The 23,384-nt window shown below is 46.7% G+C and overlaps 1 protein-coding gene and 1 long non-coding RNA gene across 6 annotated transcripts in view; one reads left to right on the forward strand and one right to left on the reverse strand.

Annotated features, from left to right (window-relative positions):
- The window catches only part of MTIF3 (mitochondrial translational initiation factor 3), a 17,057-nt gene extending 5,321 nt beyond the window's left edge, over positions 1-11,736 (reverse strand). For 2 of the 5 annotated variants that reach the window (XM_045463897.1, XM_045464202.1), the window contains exons 1-3: positions 11,634-11,726; positions 3,580-3,655; positions 2,372-2,484 (exon numbers count right to left, since the gene is read on the reverse strand). In XM_045463897.1, coding sequence (XP_045319853.1) covers positions 2,372-2,433 — 62 coding nt within the window. In that variant the 5' untranslated portion in view covers positions 2,434-2,484; positions 3,580-3,655; positions 11,634-11,726. Of the gene's footprint in view, positions 1-2,371; positions 2,485-3,579; positions 3,656-11,633 lie in introns of all 5 variants that reach the window. The other 3 variants (XM_045463986.1, XM_045464137.1, XM_045464057.1) reach the window with 3 other exon arrangements.
- Positions 11,737-11,845: 109 nt separating this feature from the next.
- On the forward strand, positions 11,846-17,302 carry LOC123590843. Its single transcript, XR_006709006.1, has 3 exons — positions 11,846-12,549; positions 13,728-13,826; positions 14,148-17,302. It is a non-coding gene; the product is annotated as an uncharacterized LOC123590843 (long non-coding RNA).
- Positions 17,303-23,384: the final 6,082 nt, after the last annotated feature.

Below are 23,384 nucleotides of genomic sequence, written 5' to 3' on the forward strand. Positions count from 1 at the left end.
CCAAGCGTTAACTAAGCGTTAGGCACACGGGGTGAAGCTGGTTTACTGCATGGGAATAACTGCTGCTCTTACAAACGGCATTTTGGCTTTTCACTTGCTTCTCTCGCCCACTAAGTGTCTCTCTCCTTCCATTTGCACGTTAGGCCAAGCCCAGAGGTGCGGGCTAGAGGGATGAGAGGACCCACTCACATCCTCTGGGGTTTGCTGAGTAACACAAGAACTCAGGGAGGGGGCCCTGTCCACGACAAAAGAGGAAAGGACGAGGTGCCTTCAGCAGTGCTTCTCAAAGAACGGTCCCTGGGTCACCTGCAATGAGAGTCACCTGGAGTGTTCCCTAGAACCGGAAACCCCCTCTGGTGGCTAGCTTGGACCTCACTGGGCTGTACGACCACCGATCCTGCCCTCATCACCCCCGCCTCACGCCTCTGGTGGCAAGTGATACGACCAAAAAAAAAGACACGGTAAATCGAGTGAAAGTGAAGGGATGCACGCCATCTCACCGTCCTAGCTGGATAACACCTGCCACGGGCTGCCCTGGCTCCGGCCTCTCCCCTGACTCCCCAACTTGTAGAGTTGCCTGCCGCCCAGACCTGTCCGCTAAGATATCGGACGTCACCCACAGGGAACACCACCGCCCCCGCGCTCTCACTCCTCCCTCGGTCTTCCCTAGCTCATAGAAAGGCCGCGTGCCCTTCCAGCTGCTCGAGGCCCCAGACAGCAAAGGCATCCTTCCCTCGCCTTTTTCTCTCAGCGATTCGTCGGTCCGGCTCTGTTCACCCTCTACAAACCTCCGGGATCCAACCACCCACCCCTTCCCTGTTGCTATCACCCCGCTCCGAAGACAGCATCCTCTCTCACCTGGTGTATGGGTCCTGGCCCCCCGCCGGCACTCGGCTTCTGCCCTTCCCCCCTGTAACTGATCACCTGCGTGAGCCCAGGGGTCCTTTTACAAGGTACACGGCAGATGATGCCCCTCCTCTGCTCATCACCCTCCACCAGTTTCCATCTCACTCCGGGGGAGAAAGCCAACCCCCTGAAGGGGCCGACAGCGGGCCCCCAGCCACCTCTGCCCGCAGCACCTGCCCCGCCTCCGCGGCGCGGTTCCAGCCTCGATGGCCTGTGAACACAGTCTTCCTCCGGGCGCATGTAACGCGGGTAGATCCGCCCCGCAGCCGGCTGTGTGCTTCGTGAACCCGGGGGCTCGGCCCCAGGGTTACTGCTCAGCAAGGCTTCCTCCCTGCTCTGTAGAATACCGCACGCTCCATCGCATTCAAAGCCATTGCCTTGCCTTTACAGACGTCCCCTGCCGGACATACTATCTGGTTATTTGCACACATGTTCACAACCAGTCCCATTCTGTTCGCGGCTGCCTTCCGAACGCTAGAGCCCAGAGCCCAGCGCAGCCTGGACGTGCTCAGTGAATGTCTGAGACAAGGGGAATAGCCGGGAGGGACCTCTGCGCGTCACTCCCTAGCACTGTACAGGGACGCTGGGGTCCCCCGGCTTCGCATTCTGGCTGGCACTTCACGTGTCCGCTGACCTTAGTGAGATCTACGGCCAACGCTCCACCCCCGGTGAATGGGATGAATTCCCTTTCGGTCATTACCTGGTTGGGGACTCCCCCCGCCCCCGTCCTTGTGCTAAAGGCTCTAAGACAGGAGCAAATTGGATTTTAAATAGCTGCCAGAGCACTGTTTCACCAAAAAGCCAGGTATTTGTTGCTGGAGGAAGCCCCCAAACCCAAAAAGCAGGACAGTCTGAAGAGACCAGAGATGACCTTTTTTCCATTTATCGTCAGGAAAACAGCGGCAGCACCAAATTTCACAGTGAGTTAGGGCGGCCCTGGCAATAACACATGAAAGCTGAGGCGTCCTGTGTAATGAATCCTCAACACATTAAAACAGATAATATTAATTCCAAATGTAGGATTTTTGACAAGTAAGCAAATAACAGACAAGGCATAGGAAAAAGATGAAAAGAAATTTAGGAAGACCCTGGCTGTCTGTGGTCGAAGACCCAAGTGATTTTGTCCCCCTATCCTTCTTGCAATTTTTTTCCTCAATCTTTTACAGGGAAGAAGTATTTCTATTTATGTATTTAGTTTTAATTTTATTTTAAGTAGGCTCCACGCCCAATGGGGGCTTGAACTCACGGCCCTGAGATCAAGAGTCACATGCTCTACCCACGGAGCCAGCCAGGAGCCCCTGGAAGAAGTATTTTTTATACTAGTACATTTATTTACAAAATAAAGACTATTTCAGAATAATGGTGGGGAATTGTTTTTAAAGCTTTAAAAACACTTTCCAAGAAGAGGAAAAGGTAGAGAAATACCGTAACCACGTTTTTCTTTAAGTTCTTTACCATTACTTACATTTTAGAGAGTTTCAAATTTCCTGGATTTACACAGCAATTAAGCTCCAAAACGAGCTCCATTTTGGCTTTACGTCAGCAAAGCTGAACGGGTACACATTCCTTCAAAATAAGCTTTTCATAGATTAAAAACATAAATACGCAGTTAAGAAAAAAGAGCTGTGAGATTACTCAATCTGAACTGCAAATCCCACCTTAGGTTCAAATAATTAAAAAACTTGTCATTAGGAAAAGTTCCAAACATGTCCCGGAAGAATAGTATAATCAAACCCTAAGCATCCCTCACGCAGCCTAATTAATAGAATGTGGCCAAACCCGCTTCCTCTCGGCCTGGGCTATTCCCCTCCCCCCACCCCCCTTGCCAGCCACCCATGAAACACTTCAAGGTAAATCCTATCTTGCCAACAAATACTTCAATATGTCATTCAATATGTCATCTCTAGGAGGTTAGGACTCTTTTATCTGTTTTTAAAATTTATTTTAGAGAGGGGGCGCCCGGGTGGCTCAGTTGGTTGAACGCCCGACTTCAGCTCAGGTCATGATCTCACGGTTCGTGGGTTCGAGCCCCGAGTCGGGGTCTGTGCTGACAGCGTGGAGCCTGGGGCCTGCTTCGGATTCTGTGTCTCCCTCTCTTTGTCCCTCCCCTGCTCATGCTCTACGAGTGGCTCTCTCTCTAAAATAAACATAAAAAAACATTATTTTAGAGAGACAGAGAGCTCTTGAGTGGCGGGGGGTGGGGGGGGGTGGGGGAGGGGAGAGAATATCTTAGGCAGACTCCATGCTCAGGGCAGAGCCCAATGTGGGCCTCGATCCTATGACCCTGGGATCATGACTTGAGCCGAAGTCAAGAGTGGGATGCTTAACTGACTGAGCCACCCAGGCGTCCCTCTTTTATCTTTTTAATAACCATGATAACGCTACCCCAACTAATAATCATTCCTTTAAATATCCAGTTTTCTGATTGCCCCGATAATACTTTAATATCGTTTGTTGACGTTTCATTCACAGGTTGGTAGCATGGACAGACCCCCGCTGGCCAAACGTGCGGTAATTTCAACATTAAAGAATAATGGCTGAAAGTTATTTCAACACACTGAATACGCAAAAATCTATCAAAAAGAAAGATCGTTTGCCAGAGCCCTGCGTGACTATTACCCTGACTCCTCACTGTGAAAATTGGTCAAGAAAAAGAACGAAGCGTCATCCTACCTCTTTAGGAAGAACTACAATCAGTAATCATCCCCAGTTGGTGAAGGAAAAGCTCTTCGTTAGAGGAGAATGCCAGCTAATAAATGGAGAAGAGAAGTAATTTACAAATCACCATTTTGCCACCTTCAATCAAATCACGGATTCGGGCAAGGACGGAGGCAAAATCATGAGGTAAAAAGCTAATGAGGAAACGAGGTATTCATATGGTGCCGAAGGGCGGCGCAAAGATTACCTGCAAATCGAAATGGGGAAAACACACTTTGGCCGTCACCCTGCCTGACCTAAGGTCAGACTCAGCATCCCGCCGGTGGGAAGAAGCCAACATCCTAGGGCATGCCTCCTTGTGCAGTGTGGCACCTGTTCGGTGCCTTCTGCAAAGCAGTCCTGCTGGAAAAGGTCTAACAGGAACCTGGTCTAGCCTCTACACTTAGCTTCCAGTTTCCAAGGAATACAAGGGCCAGACTCAGAGAGGAACAAATCAGATGACAGCACAAGGAAACAATCGGACAGATCCAGACTGTAGGACAAGACAACTGGCTCGGTGTCTTTAAAAAGAAGTCAGTGTTATGGGGAATGAAAAGGGAGGGGGGGCCTAATCTTGATTTAAAAAGACAGAGGAGACATAATGATAAAATACAGTGTGTTTGAAAAAAGCAACTGAAAAGGTCTGTTGAGATATAGGGGACAAACTCTCACCGCTGTTGTTTAACATAGTGTTGGAAGTTCTAGCATCAGCAATCAGACAACAAAAGGAAATCAAAGGCATCAAAATTGGCAAAGACGAAGTCAAGCTTTCACTTTTTGCAGATGACATGATACTATACGTGGAAAACCCGACAGACTCCACCAAAAGTCTGCTAGAACTGATACATGAATTCAGCAAAGTCGCAGGATACAAAATTAATGGACAGAAATCAGTTGCGTTTTTATACACCACTGATGAAGCGACAGAAAGACAAATAAAGAGACTGATCCCATTCACAATTGCACCAAGAATCATAAAATACCTAGGAATAAACCTAACCAAAGATGTAAAAGATCTACATGCTGAAAACCATAGAAAGCTTATGAAGGAAATTGAGAAAGATACAAAGAAATGGAAAAACATTCGGTGCTCATGGATTGAAAGAATAACTATTGTTAAAATGTCAATACTACCCAAAGCAATCTACACATTCAATGCAATCCCAATCAAAATTGCACCAGCATTCTTCTCGAAGCTAGAACAAGCAATCCTAAAATTTGTATGGAACCACAAAAGGCCCCGAATAGCCAAAGTAATATTGAAGAAGAAAACCAAAGCAGGAGGCATCACAATCCCAGACTGTAGCCTCTACTACAAAGCTGTCATCATCAAGACAGCATGGTATTGGCACAAAAACAGACACATAGACCAATGGAATAGAATAGAGACTCCAGAACTGGACCCACAAATCTATGGCCAACTAATCTTTGACAAAGCAGGAAAGAATATCCCCAACGGAAAAAAGACAGTCTCTTTAACAAATGGTGCTGGGAGAACTGGACAGCAACATGCAGAAGATTGAAACTAGACCCTTTCTTACACCATTCACAAAAATAAACTCAAAATGGATAAAGGATCTGAATGTGAGACAGGAAACCATCAAAACCCTAGAGGAGAAAGCAGGAAAAAACCTCTCTGACCTCAGCCTCAGCAATTTCTTACTCGACACATCTCCAAAGGCAAGGGAATTAAAAGCAAAAATGAACTACTGGGACTTTGTGAAGATAAAAAGCTTCTGCACTGCAAAGGAAACAATCAACAAAACTAAAAGGCAACCGACGGAATGGGAAAAGATATTTGCAGATGACATATCAGACAAAGGGCTAGTATCCAAACTCTATAAAGAACTCACCAAACTCCACACCCGAAAAACAAATAATCCAGTGAAGAAATGGGCAGAAGACATGAATAGACACTTCTCCAAAGAAGACATCCAGATGGCACATGAAAAGATGCTCAACGTCACCCATTATCAAGGATATACAAATCAAAACCATACTGAGATACCACCTCACGCCAGTCAGAGTGGCTAAAATGAACAAATCAGGAGACTATAGATGCTGGCGAGGATGTGGAGAAACAGGAACCCTCTTGCACTGTTGGTGGGAATGCAAACTGGTGCAGCCGCTCTGGAAAACAGTGTGCAGGTTCCTCAAAAAATTAAAAATAGATCTACCTTATGACCCAGCAATAGCACTGCTAGGAATTCACCCAAGGGATATAGGAGTGCTGATGCATAGGGGCACGTGTACCCCAATATTTACAGCAGCACTTTCAACAATAGCCAAATTATGGAAAGAGCCTAAATGTCCATCAACTGACAAATGGATAAAGAAATTGTGGTTTATATATACAATGGAATACTACTTGGCAATGAGAAAGAATGAAATCTGGCCATCTGTAGCAACATGGATAGAACTGGAGAGTGTTATGCTAAGTGAAATAAGTCAGGCAGAGAAAGACAGATACCATATGTTTTCACTCATATGTGGATCCTGAGAAACTCAGCAGAAGACTAGGGGGGAGGGGAAGGGGGGGGAAAAAAGTTATAGAGAGGGAAGGAGACAAACCATAAGAGACTCTTAAACACTGAGAACAAACTGAGGGTTGATGGGGGGTGGGGAGAGGGGAAAGTGGGTGATGGGCACGGAGGAGGGCACCTGTTGGGATGAGCCCTGGGTGTTGCATGGAAACCAGTCTGACAATACATTGTAAAAGAAAAAAAGAGAGATACAGGGGACAAGCTGGATATGGACGAGATTCCTGATGGACCAGATGCTATCAGAGAAGTCCTGTGCATGGTCTCAGGGACAATGCCATTCTTGGGAGGGGACTTGGTTGTTTGCGGGGTAGAGGACTGTGACATCTGCCACTTACTCTGACAGGATGTGGCGGAAAATATACGTGCAGTATGGCAACACTTGCTGAATCTACGTTATGGTTACACGGGTGTTCTGTTACCAGTCTTACAACTTCTCTGTATAATTTTGTTCATAATTAAAAAGTTTTTAGGGGCACCTGAGTGGCGGTTAAGTGTCCGACTTCAGCTCAGGTCATGATCTCACAGCTTGTGAGTTCGAGCCCCGCATCGGGCTCTGTGCTGACAGCTTGGAGCCGGGAGCCTGTGTCTCCCTCTCGCGGATTCTGTGTCTCCCTGTCTCTCTGCCCCTCCCCCGCTAATTCTTTCTCTCTCTCTCTCTCAAATAAATAAACATTCAAAAATTTTAAAGAAAGTTTTTAGAAGAGAAGCAACTGTCCACGGGAAGGAAAAAGTCCACTAGTCATGCAATTATGACTGTTCCAGTCGAAACAGGCTATAGATTTCACTATAATTTAATCAGTTGGCATTCTGGCTTTACGCACCTTTAAAAAATGTTCTCTTCATTAGTTTCAGTGCTGTATCTAAATGAAGCCTATGTCTAGAGACTTAACAGATTTAAAAGTCTGAAGTTTTTAATAATGCAGATCGCCTTTATTTCTCCATCTAGTTTTCATCAAAGCAGCCTGAAAGTGTCCCACCGTCGTAAACGGAGATGGTTTCAGTCTGAAGTAGAACTTATACGATGCTAACTGATTAAAAGTTAACATGTTTTGGAGCAGTTTTTCTCAGAAACCAGAGGCCTACCAGCATCATCTGGGGATGCTTTTTCAACACACGAGGTGTTTCCTTTTTCCTCTCTTGTCAAGAACCCCTGGGTCAGGGGCGCCTGGGTGGCTCAGTCAGTTAAGCAGCCAACTTCAGCTCAGGTCGTGATCTCACGGCTCGTGAGCTCGAGCCCCACGTTGGGCTCTGTGCTGACAGCTCGGAGCCTGGAGCCTGCTTCAGATTCTGTGTCTCCCTTTCTCTGCCCTTCCTCCGCAAAAAAACAAACACCCGCTGGGTCAGGACCCTCTCAAAACAAGACGACATAAGGAAATAAGTAATAAAACATTATTATTTTTTTTTTTAAGTTTATTTATTTATTTTGAGAGAGACAGAGAGTGCAAGCAGGGGAGGGGCAGAGAGAGGGGGAGAGCCAGAGAATCCGAAACCAGGCTCTGTACGGTTAGCACAGAGCCCCATGCGGGGCTCCAACTCATGAACCTTGAGATCACAACCCGAGCTGAAATCAGGAGTTGGACACTGAACACGCTGAGCCATCCAGGCGCCCCAAAAATAAAACACGATAATGTTAAGTGGGTTCAAATAGTTTAAGCTATAGGATGTCTGGGGTTATGAGAACAAGGTTAAGAACCCTTTCAAGGTGGACGTAAAATAGAAAGCCTTGCTCTCTCATAAGATTTCTGATTAAATGTCTCCGATACTCTGTCAAACAAACAGTAGGCTGAATGAGCCAGCGGTCTAAATCGAAATAGAAATGCTTACATTCTCATGACAATATTGGTGCATTTGGTTACTTTCTGCCACAGCTATCCCTTCTGAGACATCCAAAACTATTTTAAAAGCCAATTATCTTAAAGTCGTTTACTTAAATCACACAATTTTATAGTATGGGTATCCATTTCTGGTCTCATGGTAACTCAGACCTTACTAAGATCATCCTAAAATGGGGGGATCTGCATCTAGTTGTAGTTTTTAATTCGGTAGCTAACTCTACCTCTAGGGGGAAAAAAACAACCATATAATTTCCTTTTTTTTTTTTTTTTTTTTAATTCCTTATTTACTTGAGACTGGATCGCCCAAAATGTATCCTGCAAGCACTGGAGGATAAACTGACAAGTGCCCTCAAACCCCTTCACCCCTACTAATTTCGGTCCTCTCTCCACTGCTTGGATCTCTTCAACACCATCACTAACCTGCCTGGGACCACGGGAGAAAAATGACAGCTGCATTATTCCAAATGCACACAACGCGGAGTAGATTTAGTGTTTGATGCACATATTCCATAAGAAATTGAAATGATTTTAAATATTCAGCCATAAAGCAGGACATTATGAAATAAACATGTGGCTACTTCCATACGCTGTGTATTTCTGGTGAGCTTAGGGCTGCGTTATCTCTTCACATTGGTCTGCAGTTGTTTAAAATGAACGATATTCTTTGAGGACTAGTTTCTTCCCATTTTTATTACGAAAATGTTTAAACATACAGAAAAGTTGAAAGACTATACGGTGAACACCCAATACCCATTCATCTAGATGCTACATGTTGCTATCCTTGTTTTATTTATCTATTTATTCCTTCTGCCATCCATTTGTGTTTGGATACATTTCAAAGTAGATTGCAGACATTGGTACACTTCATCCTCAAATACTTCTGCACGCATACCATGAACTAGGGTTCACTATTTGTTTACGATTCCTTTCACTTTGGGGCAAAATTTACATACAATGACATGTACAAACCTTAACTGTATCTTTTAATCGTATCGGTTTTGACAAGTACAAACATCTCTGGAACCAAAACTCCTGCCAACGTGTAGAATATTACCATCACCCCAGAAAGTTCTCTCATGCTTCTTCCAAGTCAGTCTCCGTCCCCAGCCAGGGGCAAAGACTGTCCTCATATTTTTCCACCAGTCTGCCCTAAGATTTCATATAAAGGGAACCACGCAGTATGTACTCTTTGTTGAAAGGCATCTCAGCATGTTTTGGGGACTCAGCTGTGTTGTTGCAAGTATCATCAGTTTGTTCCTTTTTATTTCAGAGGATTGTCCCAGTGTATGAATATACTCCAGATTTTAAACCCAGTTTTCTGTTGAGGAACATTTAGACCGTTCCTAGTTTGGGGCTATTATGAGGAAGGTTGCTAGTCATATACAAGAAAAAAAAAAAAAGTGGCCAAGTCACTACTGCTCCAAAGGACAGCTGCATTCCCCTTGATAGATTATTTTGCATTACTTTTTGTGGTATCTCTTCAGAAGGTACTGTCACGAACCTTCTGGGAAAATGCTTTAAATATGTGGTTATGATATGTGGATACGATACAGGTTATGATCCTGTCCTGTAAGAGATTAAATTGCTTGCACCCTCACTGCTTTTCTTTCTGATTTTGCTGATATTCACAAGCTCGTATTTACTGACGTTATTTCCAGAGAGGTTGGATCAAAGTTACACGGAGTCTTGTGAACTAAGTATTTGTGAAATTAACTTCGCCAATCCCTAGGGCTTTAAGAAGCCTCTCACACCTCTCACAGGAGTTTCACAAAGTCCTTGCTTCTGCCTGTCGACCTGCCAACTATTCATCTTTCCCCTTCCAACGGGTTTGAGTTGTACAGCTTTAATCCCAGAGGACTGAAACATGGTCACTGAGCTTGCCCGCTGCTGTCCCTTGGCTCTGGTTTTGCTCTTCCATAAGGAGAACAAAGTACTCTCCATACTCAGGTTGGCTTTTTAAGAGCTAGAACATTGATTTGCAACACTGGAAAAAGCCAACACATGTCTCTGGCCAATTTCTTAACCACATTTCTTTAGCTACGACATTTTTCATTTATTTTATATTTTAGTTATTTTATTGAAATAGCTTAATAACCAACCATCCAGGAAACTTTTTTTTTTTTAAAGCTTTAAAATCCAGAGCTACAGACTCAATATTAACGTCGGACTTATTCCTGTACATGAATCTTCTACACGGTCATTTCCTCTTCCACAACCGTCATCTCAGGGACCAGCATCACAGTCCACCCAGAGCCACATCGTTTCCGTTTTTGCTCTCCCTCACTCTCCTAGCTAACCCAACACCAAGTCTCACAAATTTCACTTCCTAACACCACTCAAAATCCATCCACTTCTCTCCATAGCCACTGCCACCCATCTAGTTCAAGACATCTTGAACTTGGACATCTCTTGTCTGGATTCCCACCAGTCTCCTAACTACACACTTGAACCCTGCAATCCCTTCCCGTCTCTGAGTTGCTCTCACCACACCCCATGCCCTCCTCACCTCAAAATCGCCCCAAATTACAGGCCAACATCGTTCATGAGGCCAAAGCCTCTTGCCACGTCTCTAGCATCGTTCTATACCAAACTTCTTCCTTGTCTAAACGACACTGGCGGTGCAGGGTTGAAACGCTCTTCCCTTAAGCTTAGGAAACGCCAGATCATTGCTCAGTGCTCCCTTTCTCTGGGCATTCTTCGGATTACCTTCCAAACTACGCCCGTCAGCCACTACTCTCCCTGCTCCCTCATCTGTTTGTGGAGCTCAACATCAAGTGCTTGTACAGTATAGTTTATCTGTCCTTTATGACCCTTATCGCAATTACAATTTTGTGATTTTCTTACTGCTGTTTCTCTCCTTTACTAGACGGCAAGTTCTCGGAGGCTGGGAACGAATCTCAGTTATCTTTTACTGTATCGTCCGCGGCACAAGAAACAGTCGTTGACTTTACAGACTCCCCTCCACTCTCTGTACTTAGACGGAGGCCTTCCACGAACGTGGAACTGAGGCTTTTCAAGTCGGAAAGCTATTTACTTCTTTCAAGAGTCTTAAGCCACGGAGCCTATTAAACAATAAATCGGGAAAACCGAGATCCCGCAATCGCTCAGTAACCCTCCCCGCCACGGCCTCCTCCGGAGGCTACGGGTTCTAGAAAAGGCATGTGGCCGAAGCCAGGGACTACAGTACAGGACGCGGAGCGCTTCCGCAGAACGGACCGCGGTCAAGTGTTTCGGGTGCGGCCACGCCCACGCCGGGAAGAGGGGGGGGGGGCGGGGGGGTCTCTCGGCGCGCCTCTGCCAGAGAAGGGGCGTGGGGACGTGGGGCGTGCGTGCGTGCCCGTACGTGCGCCCCGATGGGGGGGCGGGCCGCCCAGGGGAGCGGGAGGAGGCCGGCGTCCAGTCTCGGTTTCGCGGTTTCCGACCGCAGGCAGCGTCCCGGTCCCAAAGACGGCCCTAGAGGCCGGCCGGATCCCCGGCCCCGCGGCAGGGCCTGCGGCGCCCCTCCGCGCTCCGCTCGGCGGCTAGGGCGGCACTGACCTTCCAGGGACACGGCCGAGCGCGAGGCCGCTCCCTCCACAGGTCTGTGCCTAAGCCCAAGCCCTCCTGCGACAGGCCCCCTCACCCCCTCGGCGCCCCTGGCCTTTAGCTGTACCTGTGCCGGGCCGACGATTGGTAGGTCTGGCAGAAGAAGCCGGGGAACGGCCCTCGCGGGGAGGCCCTCTTCGCCCTCCGTAGTGGGCGGGGCTTCGGCCCGCGTCTTTTAAAGGAAAGGTGACGTAGGGAGGAGCGCCTTCCAGCTGGCGGGCAGAGGTCCTCCGACAGAAAGTGCAGAGGGCGAGGGGCGGTTCCTGCGCCTCCTCTCTTAATTTAACGTTGACTAAAATATTTCGTCAGTGTTCTTATAGTTACCGTGATTTAAGGAACACTGCCCCCGGTTTGCAGGTGAGCAAACAGATCCGGGAAATAAAAGATCGTGTTAGGTTCCCGAGCGCTGGGTCCCAGGAGACAGATCCGGAGATGGGGCCGGGCGTGTGGGATTCAGTGGATGTAACTGGGAGAGCTTCCGGCAGGCCGTCGGTTTTACGAAGGCAAAAACGGGCCGGTGGTGGTGAAGTGGTTTGTCCGGAGTTCGTGGGGCGGTCCCAAAACTCGGGTGCAGTCGGGTGCTCCCGGGTGTCATCTGCTTGTCCGCGAGGCTGCTCTGTGGGTGTCAATTTCCTGCCCTCTCACCTCGTCTTCGATCGGAAATTCCTCAGCGCCCAGTGGAAATCTGCCGTCGTGACTTAGTGAAGCTACATCGTTAGGGAATTTACCGTATTGCGAGCAAACCACGTTTAGAGGATGTTACAGCCCCGCCAACACATTGCTCTATTCTCGTTCAATGACTTCTTGAATCCGATTTTACCTGCTTTATTGCAGATCAAAACACGAGTTCAGCTTTAAGTAGCTCCTTGAGATTAGAGGCCCAGGTTTCTGTCCCAGTGTCTGGCATCTTACGTGCTGACTATTTTGTTGAAATAGTGAAGTGGGAAACCCAGAAACAGCGTGTAGGTGGCCCGAAGTCCACGGTTAGTATTTGCATGTTGGCCATTTCCAAGTTACACCAGAAGAGTTAGAGATTCATGTTACTCTACCAAAATTATTCCATAATACCAAGATATGAATTTGTTTAGTGTAGATACGGGGATAGAGTGACTATGAGATACTGTGGGTAGGTGCTCAACAATTATGCATATGCCCATGTATAGAATTTACCTGCCAGGCACCGTTCTAGGCATTTTACTTCTCTCAAATCACTTACTCCTCAATACAAGCATCTCACCCTGTTCCACAGATGAGAGAACTGAAGCATAAAGAGGTTCAGCCAAGGTCATGTACCAGTAGCAGAGTCAAACGTCTGGCTCTTGACCTTGGCTCAGGTCGTGATCTCACGGTTGGTGGGTCTGAGCCCCACAGCGGCACAGGATCTGCTGGAAATTCTCTCCCACTTTCTCTGCCTCTCCCCTGCTCATGTGCTCTGTCTCCCTCTCAAAGTAAATAAACTTAAAAAAAAAAAAAAAAGAATAAAGGAATGCAGGCAGCCTGAAGCCAGAGTTGGTAGTCTTAATACCAAATATTCCTTCCACTGCTAGACTGAACTAAGGAAGCAGGAGGGTTACAAGTCTGTGAAGGTGTTTGTGAAATACGTAAGATTAAAGGGCTTTAGTGCCCAAATTAAGGACTTGAAATTTTTTTTTTTTTCAACGTTTATTTATTTTTGGGACAGAGAGAGACAGAGCATGAACGGGGGAGGGGCAGAGAGAGAGGGAGACACAGAATCCGAAACAGGCTCCAGGCTCTGAGCCATCAGCCCAGAGCCCGACGCGGGGCTCGAACTCACGGACCGCGAGATCCTGACCTGGCTGAAGTCGGACGCTTAACCGACTGCGCCACCCAGGCGCCCCAAGGACTTGAAATTTGGTAAGGTTGCAATTTGAATGAATTCACACGAAGTAATCATTAGGTAACTGGAGCTACCTGCCAGGACCCCATTGGTATCCCCTCTTTGAAGGCTGTGTGTCCGGTGTAGATGATTCGAGAAGTTTCCTAGACTGTCATCATCAGATATCTCAAGGAGGAGGTGCTTGAGTGTTCCTGGAAGCAGATGAGCCGGAAAATACACACATTGCAGACATGCCCTCAGAGGGAAGCTTTTTTGTTTGTTTTGTTCTAAATCTCTTCTCTTGAACTCGGCCTTGACCTCCAGCTGAAATGAGATGCGGCAGCTTTTAAAAAGTCATTGGGAGTCGGATTCAGCTCCGTGGTGGCAGATTTTGGAGACCCTGGAATAAAAATAGTAAAGCAGGTAACTGGCTCGCTTGGGTCCCCTTCCTGTATTTATGGCCTCTAGGGCTCTCAGGAACTTACACACGTTTTCAGTTGCTATTGTTTCTACCCATAATTTACAAAAACCAAAACCAAAAACCCAAACAGAAGTAATAAAACTCAAATCCAGGGGACTCTAAAACGTTTGCATTTTCCTCCAGAGAGTAATTTCCCCATTAATTCCCATGGTTGGTCCCCACATGACACGGTTTCTCACACAATGTGTACATTGGTGTTTTGCTCTGAGAAAGGATTAAAGGGAAATTCCACCCCTCGCCTTGAAAATCCCCTCTCTCCACAGGCATGGTGGGAATCTTTGGAACAGAGAAGCCCCTGGAGACAGTCTCGGCCTGAGGTCACTGAGGCACAACGTACCCGCTCCACAAAGTAATTATTCTGCGGGCGATTTCTTCAAAAAGTGATTAACACTCGACTCTGTCGTGATGCCACCGTCACTACAGACAATAACTTTAAGAGGCTGATCTTCCACTAACGAAATCCTGCGTTTACTCTGAGGTCACACAGGTGACTCAGAGCCTGCGCGGCTTCCCACATTCAGCATATGCTTCGACACCTAGTTGTTAACGGATCACGGCTAGCTTGTGTATCCCCTCCAACATTACATTGTGAGCTCTCATCAGGACAGTTTGGTGAAAATAGGGGAATTGAAGTCCATCGTGTGTGAGATCCTACGTAGTCCCTACTAAATCCAGCTGACGGCAGTTGTCTTAAGTGGCGGCAACTTTCTCATTACGGTGCCTTCTTAACTGCTAAGAGGGTCCACGCTTTCCTTAATCTATGTTTACAAGCTTGTCAAGAGGGGCCCGGAAAGCAAGGTGCGCAAGGGGGTGTGGCTGAGTGTGAGCTAACTCGTCAAAGACACCTTGAAGATACCCTCGGCCCAGTACCATGTGCCCATTATCACAACACACAAAGCTGGAAACCTTCTCACCGGAGCTCTACTGGTGACCCCCAGGGGGAACTGTGATTCGTCGATTCCAGGCGCGTAAACGTTCACACGCTTAGAAAACTCCGAGGCAGGGAGATTCAGCCTTCCGTAGGAGCTCATTTCACTCTTTTGAAAGACCGAGGGAATGAATCTCTTCCTTCAACCTAAATCCGTCATGGGGCTGCGTGTGCCGATTCCCCCAGAAGAGCCGGAGAACATCTGGTGACCGCATCTGTGTGAAAACCCTTTCCGTCCTCCCCAACTGTTGCTAGATTCAGAATACGGTGACCACGTGCAAAGTTTCCCATAACATTAGACTCCAGACCAATCATTCCTCTTGTCAGAAAATGATGGCACCAATTATTAAAACGATGGCGGTTGCGAGCAAGGGAGATAAATTCATCTACGATGAATGGCCTGTTGTAATAAAGTTTTGGAAAGCTCCCAGGTCTGCCGAATAAGAGAGAGGTCTATCGGGAAGATCCATTTATCTTCTGTGAAAAGTCTTGTGCCACTGAACGAAGCAGAAAATAGCCTCGAGAGACCCCACTGGAAAAACGAGACCCTTAACGCACGTAATTCCCATTACCGTCATAGGACGTGATGCTAAAGTGCCAACAGCTGGCATGGGAAACTTTGCAGAAGGTACAATGCATACTGGGTAAATCCAAGCACAACAGGACCAAGTTCTTAGCATTTTACATTTTAAATAACACCCACTAATGTTTGCCGACACGTGAGATTTTCTAGCTAGGCTCTTTAGGGAAGGCAGGACTGCCGGCAACTACAATGTTAGTAACGAGATTTGTCCTCTCACTTTGAGAAGCTCGTCAGATGTGAAGTTTTAACATGCTCACCGGGTCGGGAAGATTTCCACTGTACGTTTCATTGTTTGCCTGCCCCCCCCCCACCCCCTCCCTTAAAGTTGCTAGGTTCTGCTGCAAAGATTTTCGGGGCTGTTTTGTTGGCAGCTTAGGACGCATCCGTGACCTTACCAAAGTGGAAGTGAAAGCTCTCAGTATTTCTTCTTTCTTTCTTTCTTTCTTTTTTGCAACAGTAAATCTATTAATTTTACAGTCAGTTGAACAGCAATAGGTTAATTTGTTTAAAGTCTGCGTTCACAAAGAAAACCTGAACCGCGGTGGCTTGAATGCCTGAAACTGCTGCGTGGTGGCTGAAGGGTAGACACTCTTACAGCTCGCTCGGGACGGACGCTGGCGGTCCACTGTCACCTGCTTCTCCGCACAGGTGCTGACCCCTCGGTTGATCCCGGGCCTCCTGGCGGGGTAGCGGGAAGGCTGGGCCTTTTGTGTGCTACAGAGAACGCTTTTCCAAGGACTGGGCCCGTTGTCTCCAGCAGCCACAGGAAGCAGAAGAAAGAAGAGGTTAAGGGCCACCGTGAGGGTCAGGATGGGTTAAATTTAGTTAACATCGGAGGTTATAGCTTTTAACAAGAGCCTCAAGAAAACTTATTCGAAGATGCAATTTGTCCCTTCTTTGTCAACGGTTATTATTTTTTTTTTTGCCCTATTGATAGTGACAGCCTAACAAAGTTTTTATATGCTGGAGGTTTTCATCCTTTATAGAGAAGAAAGGACTGTGTTCCTAAAGAGAGGTGCAGGTGGGGGACTTTATAAAGCTTCCGTGATTTTCAAATTGGGAGGCTTTAGAATAGGCTCCCTGCTTGGCTAAGTCAAAAATAATCTGTGAGGGATGTTGAAAAAAAAAAAAATCCCCATTAGAAATGGAGGAATGCTTCAGCAGTCAGATGCACGGGCTCAAGTTTCTAGAAGCTTCTTTGTGTGTGTTTACTTTCAACCATCCCAGCCTAGTTTTCCCAGTTGTTTTTTTCAAAGTTACCAAAGAGGCCCCCTCTTAAGTTTCCACGTGTGTGTTTCTTTCCGTTTCGAGCATAACGCCGGGCATCACTAGTTGTGTTATTTCTCCGTGCAAGCAAAGGAGGTAGCCATAGTTTTCTGCATATGTCCTTCGCGCCGTTTTCATTCTAGCACTCCGTATTTTCTCTCCACGGACTGAAATCTTTCGGAAATTGGTCTTTGGGAAGAGAGTCCTGTCAACTCTAGCCTTTCAATTGGAAACACACACCTTTCAATAGGTACGATTTACCTAGAACTGATGTTGAGGGTCTTGCGACACGTGAAGGCTTCAGGTATTATTTAACTGCATTTCTACGGTAAGAGGCTCGACTTCTTTTTAGTGAGTTTTATACATTCATGGGGCTGAGGTTTTAGAATACTGAACCTGGGTTGCCAGAGCCACGGTTTTGCTCTGATGGTCGGAAGGGTAAGTGTAATCAAACAATCTAAGTGCTGTACTATAATATGCATTTGACAACATGTTTGCCTTAGGTACAGTGAGGACTCATTTAATTATTATTCGGGAAATACGATGTTTTGCATGAGAGAATCTTCCAGATACCTAAGCATACCTTCCAGAAACACACAGAACTTCTAACCACTTTGAATAAAAGCGTCTTATATAACGTATTACAGCGTATTGCATCCTGAAACATGGTATGATGAGTTTCTTAAAGAACAAGGGCATCGGGCGCCTGGGTGGCGCAGTCGGTTAAGCGTCCGACTTCAGCCAGGTCACGATCTCGCGGTCCATGAGTTCGAGCCCCGCGTCAGGCTCTGGGCTGATGGCTCAGAGCCTGGAGCCTGTTTCCGATTCTGTGTCTCCCTCTCTCTCTGCCCCTCCCCTGTTCATGCTCTGTCTCTCTCTGTCCCAAAAATAAATAAACGTTGAAAAAAAAATTTTTTTTTAAAAAAGAACAAGGGCATCATTATGACCGTCCATTGTTATATGGTGCTGTGTAATACAGTCGTGCCTGTATCAAGTGCCACTGTACCAAACTGCAGTCGTTTTGAACTTGAAACTTTTGCTTGTCATAGGTTTTCTCACTCCTCTCTTGCCATAATACTGTCAGTGTCCCCTTATTGTTGGTACCCTGCCACCTAGCTTTCTAGTTCTCCCCACCTTCTCACGTTCTGCTCAAAGTCAAGTTCCATCTCACCTGGCCTAATGCAGGGGTTGTTTAAGGAGACTGCTGCTCTCCAAATGTCCTTGTTCCAAATCAGCCCTCACACTGCAGCCGGGCTAACCTTGTTTGAGTAAAGCTTCAGCGCCCCCCCCCCCCCATTTCCTTCTGGCGGGTTCCCTCATCCACCAGCTCAATTGGATTGTGAGCGTCTGCTCTAGCATTTACCACCCTCTTCAATATATCTGTAACCTCCTGGAGTTGACAGGTCAGTCAGTTTGCCTGCTTTGCCCAGGCCCCTTCCTCCGCCCCTGAAAGGGGAGCCATCCAGACCCAAATTCCTGCCCTCGTTCCCTCTTCCTGTCCACACCTGGTTGCACTAGGGGAGAAGACTGACCTACAAGAATCTCGTCCACAGACTGTGACAACTTACACATTCCAACCAGGGAATTTGCTGGGTGTCAAAGGGTACTTCTGGCAGAGACAGATACTAATTGGATATTCATCCTGCCTTTTCCCGGGTTCCAGCGGGCACATGGCTGCACGGGGTAAGGAGGGTATGTGCAGCCTCCCTGACAGCTGCGGCCACGCGACCAAGTTCTGGCCAGTGGAATCTGTGTATACCTGCTCATATATAACTTCTTCCCCGTAGCTGCAGGGGGGTCCTAGTTTATGCCTGCCATCCCAGCATAAACCTCTTTCACTCTGACCTGGCACATCCCATGGTCATCCTAAATAAGCAGCTGTGGTTCGTGCCATTTCCAGAAAGTGTCCTCAGAAGGAGAGTGTGCTCTCCTCCCCTTCTTCCCTTCTGTCGGCTGAAAGGTGGACATGATGGCTGGAGCTTGGATGGCATCTGGAGCAGGGGGGGCTTGTTGCAATGGAAACCACGCCTGGCAGAGCAATGAGATAGGAGGAGCCTGGGCCCTGACACCCCAGCACGCCGTGCCTCTGGATTTACTGACCGTGCGAGAGACACAAGCTTTTATATTGCTCCTGACAACACGTGACTGGGACAAAAAGTCTTTCAAAGTTGTTTATTTCACAAGTCAGGCTCACGCCACGCGCGTGCTGGCGTTCTTCATGCCGATGGGCTGGTCTGCAGAGAGAGGCAGGAGGGTGAAACAGACATGCAGGAAGAACCACGCAGAAAAGCAGGAGAGAGTGGGGCTCCGTGGAAAATGGGGTAGGAGCCTTCATTTCTAACTTCCCAATTCCGGTCCCCGTGGAGTCCACCGGTCTGCATTTCCCGTCTGCAGATACCTGTTAGGTGGATTTTCTTACGATAACGTTCTGTTCAGTGCAACCAGACATGTTTGTAGCTTGACTCTCCCTCCTCCACCACCACCGCCGACTTGCTGGTCCCGAACCGCATTTTGTGCTGTCCTGCCTCTGTGCCTGTTCGTGCCCTACTTTCTGCCTGGAGTACAGAGCCACGTTTCCAGCCCTAGCCCAAATGCTCCCTCTTCCATGAAGCCTTCCCTTAGCACAACTGGGTGACCCCTGCCATCTGATGTATGTTTATTCTGTAGCATGCATTTTTCTCTGCCTCCGCATACAGTTGCTTGAATACTTGGCATTTCCTGCCCTCGACATTGTCAGCCCCTGAGAGGCAGGGACACACCCTTGCCGAGGTTGTTCTAGCGCCAGCCTAAGGCCCGCACCCCTTTAGTGTGCATTAAATATTTGCTGACTAGTTGCGGGCTGTCAAATACACAACGGAGCCTTTTCAAACAGTCTCTGGAATCAGAGAAAGCAGACTCTCTTGGATAAGGTGTATGAGCTTTGGTGCAGGACTTCGTGTCTCGTAGCGGCTTCCCTTCCCTTTTTCTCTGGCTCCGAGGTGAGAGTACTTAATAAGAGACTGCTAGGTATTTTATTATGGTTGTAGGAGGAGCCTTTCTTTTTTATTTAAAAAAAAAAATTTTTTTTTTCAACGTTTATTTATTTTTGGGACAGAGAGAGACAGAGCATGAACGGGGGAGGGGCAGAGAGAGAGGGAGACACAGAATCGGAAACAGGCTCCAGGCTCTGTAGGAGGAGCCTTTCTAAACCACTATGGGAAGCACAAAAGAAGGAGGCATCTTTTGTTGAAACAAACTTCCGTGCTTGCTACTGTAGTGATTGATTTACCGTTCCTGAATTAGAAGCGGAGAAAGTCTGGGGGCGCCTGGGTGGCTTAGTAGGTTAAGCGCCTGACTCTTGATTACGGCTCAGGTCATGATCTCATGGTTTGTGGGTTCGGGCCCCGCGTCGGGCTCTGCGCTGGCACGGCAGAGCCTGCTTGGGACTCTCTCTCTCTCCCTCTTTCTCTCTGCCCTCCCCAACTTGTGCTCCGTCTCTTTCTAAATAAATAAACAAGCAAACAAACAAGCTTAAAAAAAGAAGCATAGACAGTCTAAACAATCTGTGAAAAATATCATAAAAGGATAGTAACCACTGTCTTAAAGAGGAGTAACAACGGGGGCTTTGAGTTTCCTTGTATTAATTACTACATTAGGGGCTCTATCATTATAGCCTACACCCCATATAATCATCATCATTACTTTCAAAAGGATTATTAAATGATCACACATGTGTAATGTTGGGTTCCCCTTGCTACCTCTAAGGCAGAAAGTTCCCAGCACAGTAGAAAACCCAGTCTAACGATTTCTTTAATTTTCTGTACGTAATTGATGCCTTTTATGACTGACTTGGTCAAAGGTTTTGGTAGTAACGCTCACGGTGAAAAAAACCAAACCTGACATCATAAAATGGACCCATGTGTAATTATAACTGCAACTTTATTATAGTTTAGAAGTGATGCATCATAAATATGAGGCATGCAACAGAATAATGTGGGATAATGGAGGTAAAGGTACGTGTGCCTCACATTTCTTTTTTTTTTTTTTTTTTTTAATTTTTTTTTTTCAACGTTTATTTTTGGGACAGAGAGAGACAGAGCATGAACGGGGGAGGGGCAGAGAGAGAGGGAGACACAGAATCGGAAACAGGCTCCAGGCTCTGAGCCATCAGCCCAGAGCCTGACGCGGGGCTCGAACTCACGGACCGCGAGATCGTGACCTGGCTGAAGTCGGACGCTTAACCGACTGCGCCACCCAGGCGCCCCAATCCATTCTTCTTAATACGTGTAGCATTGTGTAATTTTTTTAGGCTTTCTCTGATTGAGTGAATCTTGATTACAAGTAGTCTATGGATTTGTATACCTTTTGTATTTCATATCATTTCAAGGCAACAGAGTTGATGACTTCAAAATGGGAGTGTGATCCCCTCCCCCCCCCCCCAAAAAAGCATTCATAAAGTCTTAAATGTTGACCTTGGATGAGTTTAAGGATTCAAAAATTCAGGGAGAAATACAAATCAAAACCACAATGAGCTCCCTTTTCTTACCCCCTGGAATGGCTAGAATCAAAAAGAAAACGATATCAAGTGTTGGCAAGGATATGGAAAAACCGGTACCCTTCTAAGTTGCCGCTGGGAATGCAAAATGGTGCGACTACTTTGGAAAACAGTTTAAAAGTTCCTTTAGAAGTTAAACATAGACTTACAACAGGATCCAAAAATTCCATTGGTTAGGTGTCTAACCAGGAGAAATTAAAACACACGTCCGCACAAAGACTTGTACGTGAGTGTTCGTAGCAGCACTATCCACGATAGTCCAAATGTGGAAATAACCCGAATACCCATCAACTAAAGAATGGTTAAACAGAACGTGGCATATCCATACAATGGAATAGTATTGAGCCGTTAAAAGGAACAAAGGACTGGCCTGTGCTACAACATGGATGAACCTCAGACACGTTATGGTCAGTGAAAGAAGCCAGACAAAGAAAAACACTTACCATTTTCCTATTTATATGAATTACCCCCAAACAGCAAATATTCAGAGACCAAAAGTTGAGTAATGGTTGCCTAGGGCAGGGAGTGAGGATAGGGAATAATTATCGCTAGAAAAGGGTTTTGATTTTTTTTGGGGTGATGGAAATGGTCTAAACTTAGATTGTGGTGCCAGTTGCCTAACTCTGTACATTTGCTAAAGCTCATTGAATTGTACACTTAAAATAGGTCAGTTGGATGGAATGTAAGTATTATGGTATGTATCAGTACTATATATCAATAAAGGTATTTTTTAAAAAAAACAAAAGAAAATACTGATTTAATAATAAAGTAACACAAAGACTTCTAGGAAAATCTTATGTAATAAGATTGTCATTTTACCAAATCTCTGTTCTCAGTATGGCATTTACTTTGTCTCGATCAATTGTGAAATACTTCCTGCGGAATTCAATAGGAACGGCATTTCTATTTTCTAAAATCACTCTTGTGCAGAAGCACTGCTTATATTTGTTTCAATTTCTGTGTAGGTAGGTAGGTAGAGATGTATTTTCCCCAGTGTGTCAGTATCTCGTGGGATCGAGGGCGCTCAGATTTTATGCTTGGCCTTAGTAATTAAAAAAATACAATCATAACGGTAAAGTATCGTTTTGGCCACCGCTGATAGACTATTATGTAAAATGAAGACCAAAACACAGCTAAATTTCGCGTTAGGCTGTCTATGAATCGATTTCGGTGACTGATATGTTGTAATTTCAGCCCGTGTGTAAATGGAATCTCTTTTACAAATTAACCAGTATGAACTTACCAGTATATATATAACCGGTATAAAGCTTACCGGTCCATTACTCCCAACAGGAAAGCTTATTATTCCATTATTCTAATAAGAATAGAGGTTTCTTATTTTTACCAATGGTCTGAAATATTCTCACGAGAGGAGGCCGGGTCAGAGCTGACCCTTCATGTCCAAAGTGCTTGAGTGTCTGAGATGTCTTGTAGAAGCTGGAGGTGGAGAATAGGCTTCTAGAGTCCAGGATTTCAATTCTGTCGCTCAACTCTTTAAGGAAAGGCTTGTCTTGCCGGTTTAAGGGTTTCAGTCACAAGACGGTGTTACTATCGAATTATTTTTATACGCCCTGAAGATACGATACCGAACAGGAGTCAGGCTCCTGCGGAAAGGACCCCAACGGGGTGGTGCATTCTGTCCTTCATTCTGTGACAGGGGACCCCTGGGTTTCCTGAGGGGGGCAGCACACACAACCATTAGGAAAGCTGCAGAGCAGAAATCTGTGCGGAGTTTGCGGCACCGAAGGCACGGAAAGGATTTGCCAGTCAAGCGCTAGCAGTGAGAAAAAGGTCCCGGGGCCAAGTGAGGACAGGACGGGCTGGAATCGAGCCCGGGAAGTGGCTTCCCAGAGCCGGGTACTTGGAGCTGGTGTACAGATGGCTGAGACCAGTGGCACGCCCTCGGAGGCAGCCTGGCGCTGTGTGGAGTTCTCGGACTGCCTAATTTTCAGCCTCAGTGCCTTCTTGGGAGTGATGCTGTAACAGTCAGTAACCTGGCTGACCGGCCAAGGGCTGGTATCACGGCAGGGGGCCGGGGGGGGGGGGGTGGAGAGACAGTGAGGTGCTCAGCCAGCAAGAAGTGGCTGTCATCTCCCGTCCTGCTCCTCTGGCTGTCCGAGCCACGCTCTCCCCAGGGACCCTTGGGCTCTTGACCTACCTCCACGACAAGGGCTGGGTCAGAGATGCTT

This window comes from Leopardus geoffroyi, chromosome A1 (genome assembly GCF_018350155.1).
Source record: "Leopardus geoffroyi isolate Oge1 chromosome A1, O.geoffroyi_Oge1_pat1.0, whole genome shotgun sequence".
NCBI lineage: Eukaryota > Metazoa > Chordata > Mammalia > Carnivora > Felidae > Leopardus > Leopardus geoffroyi.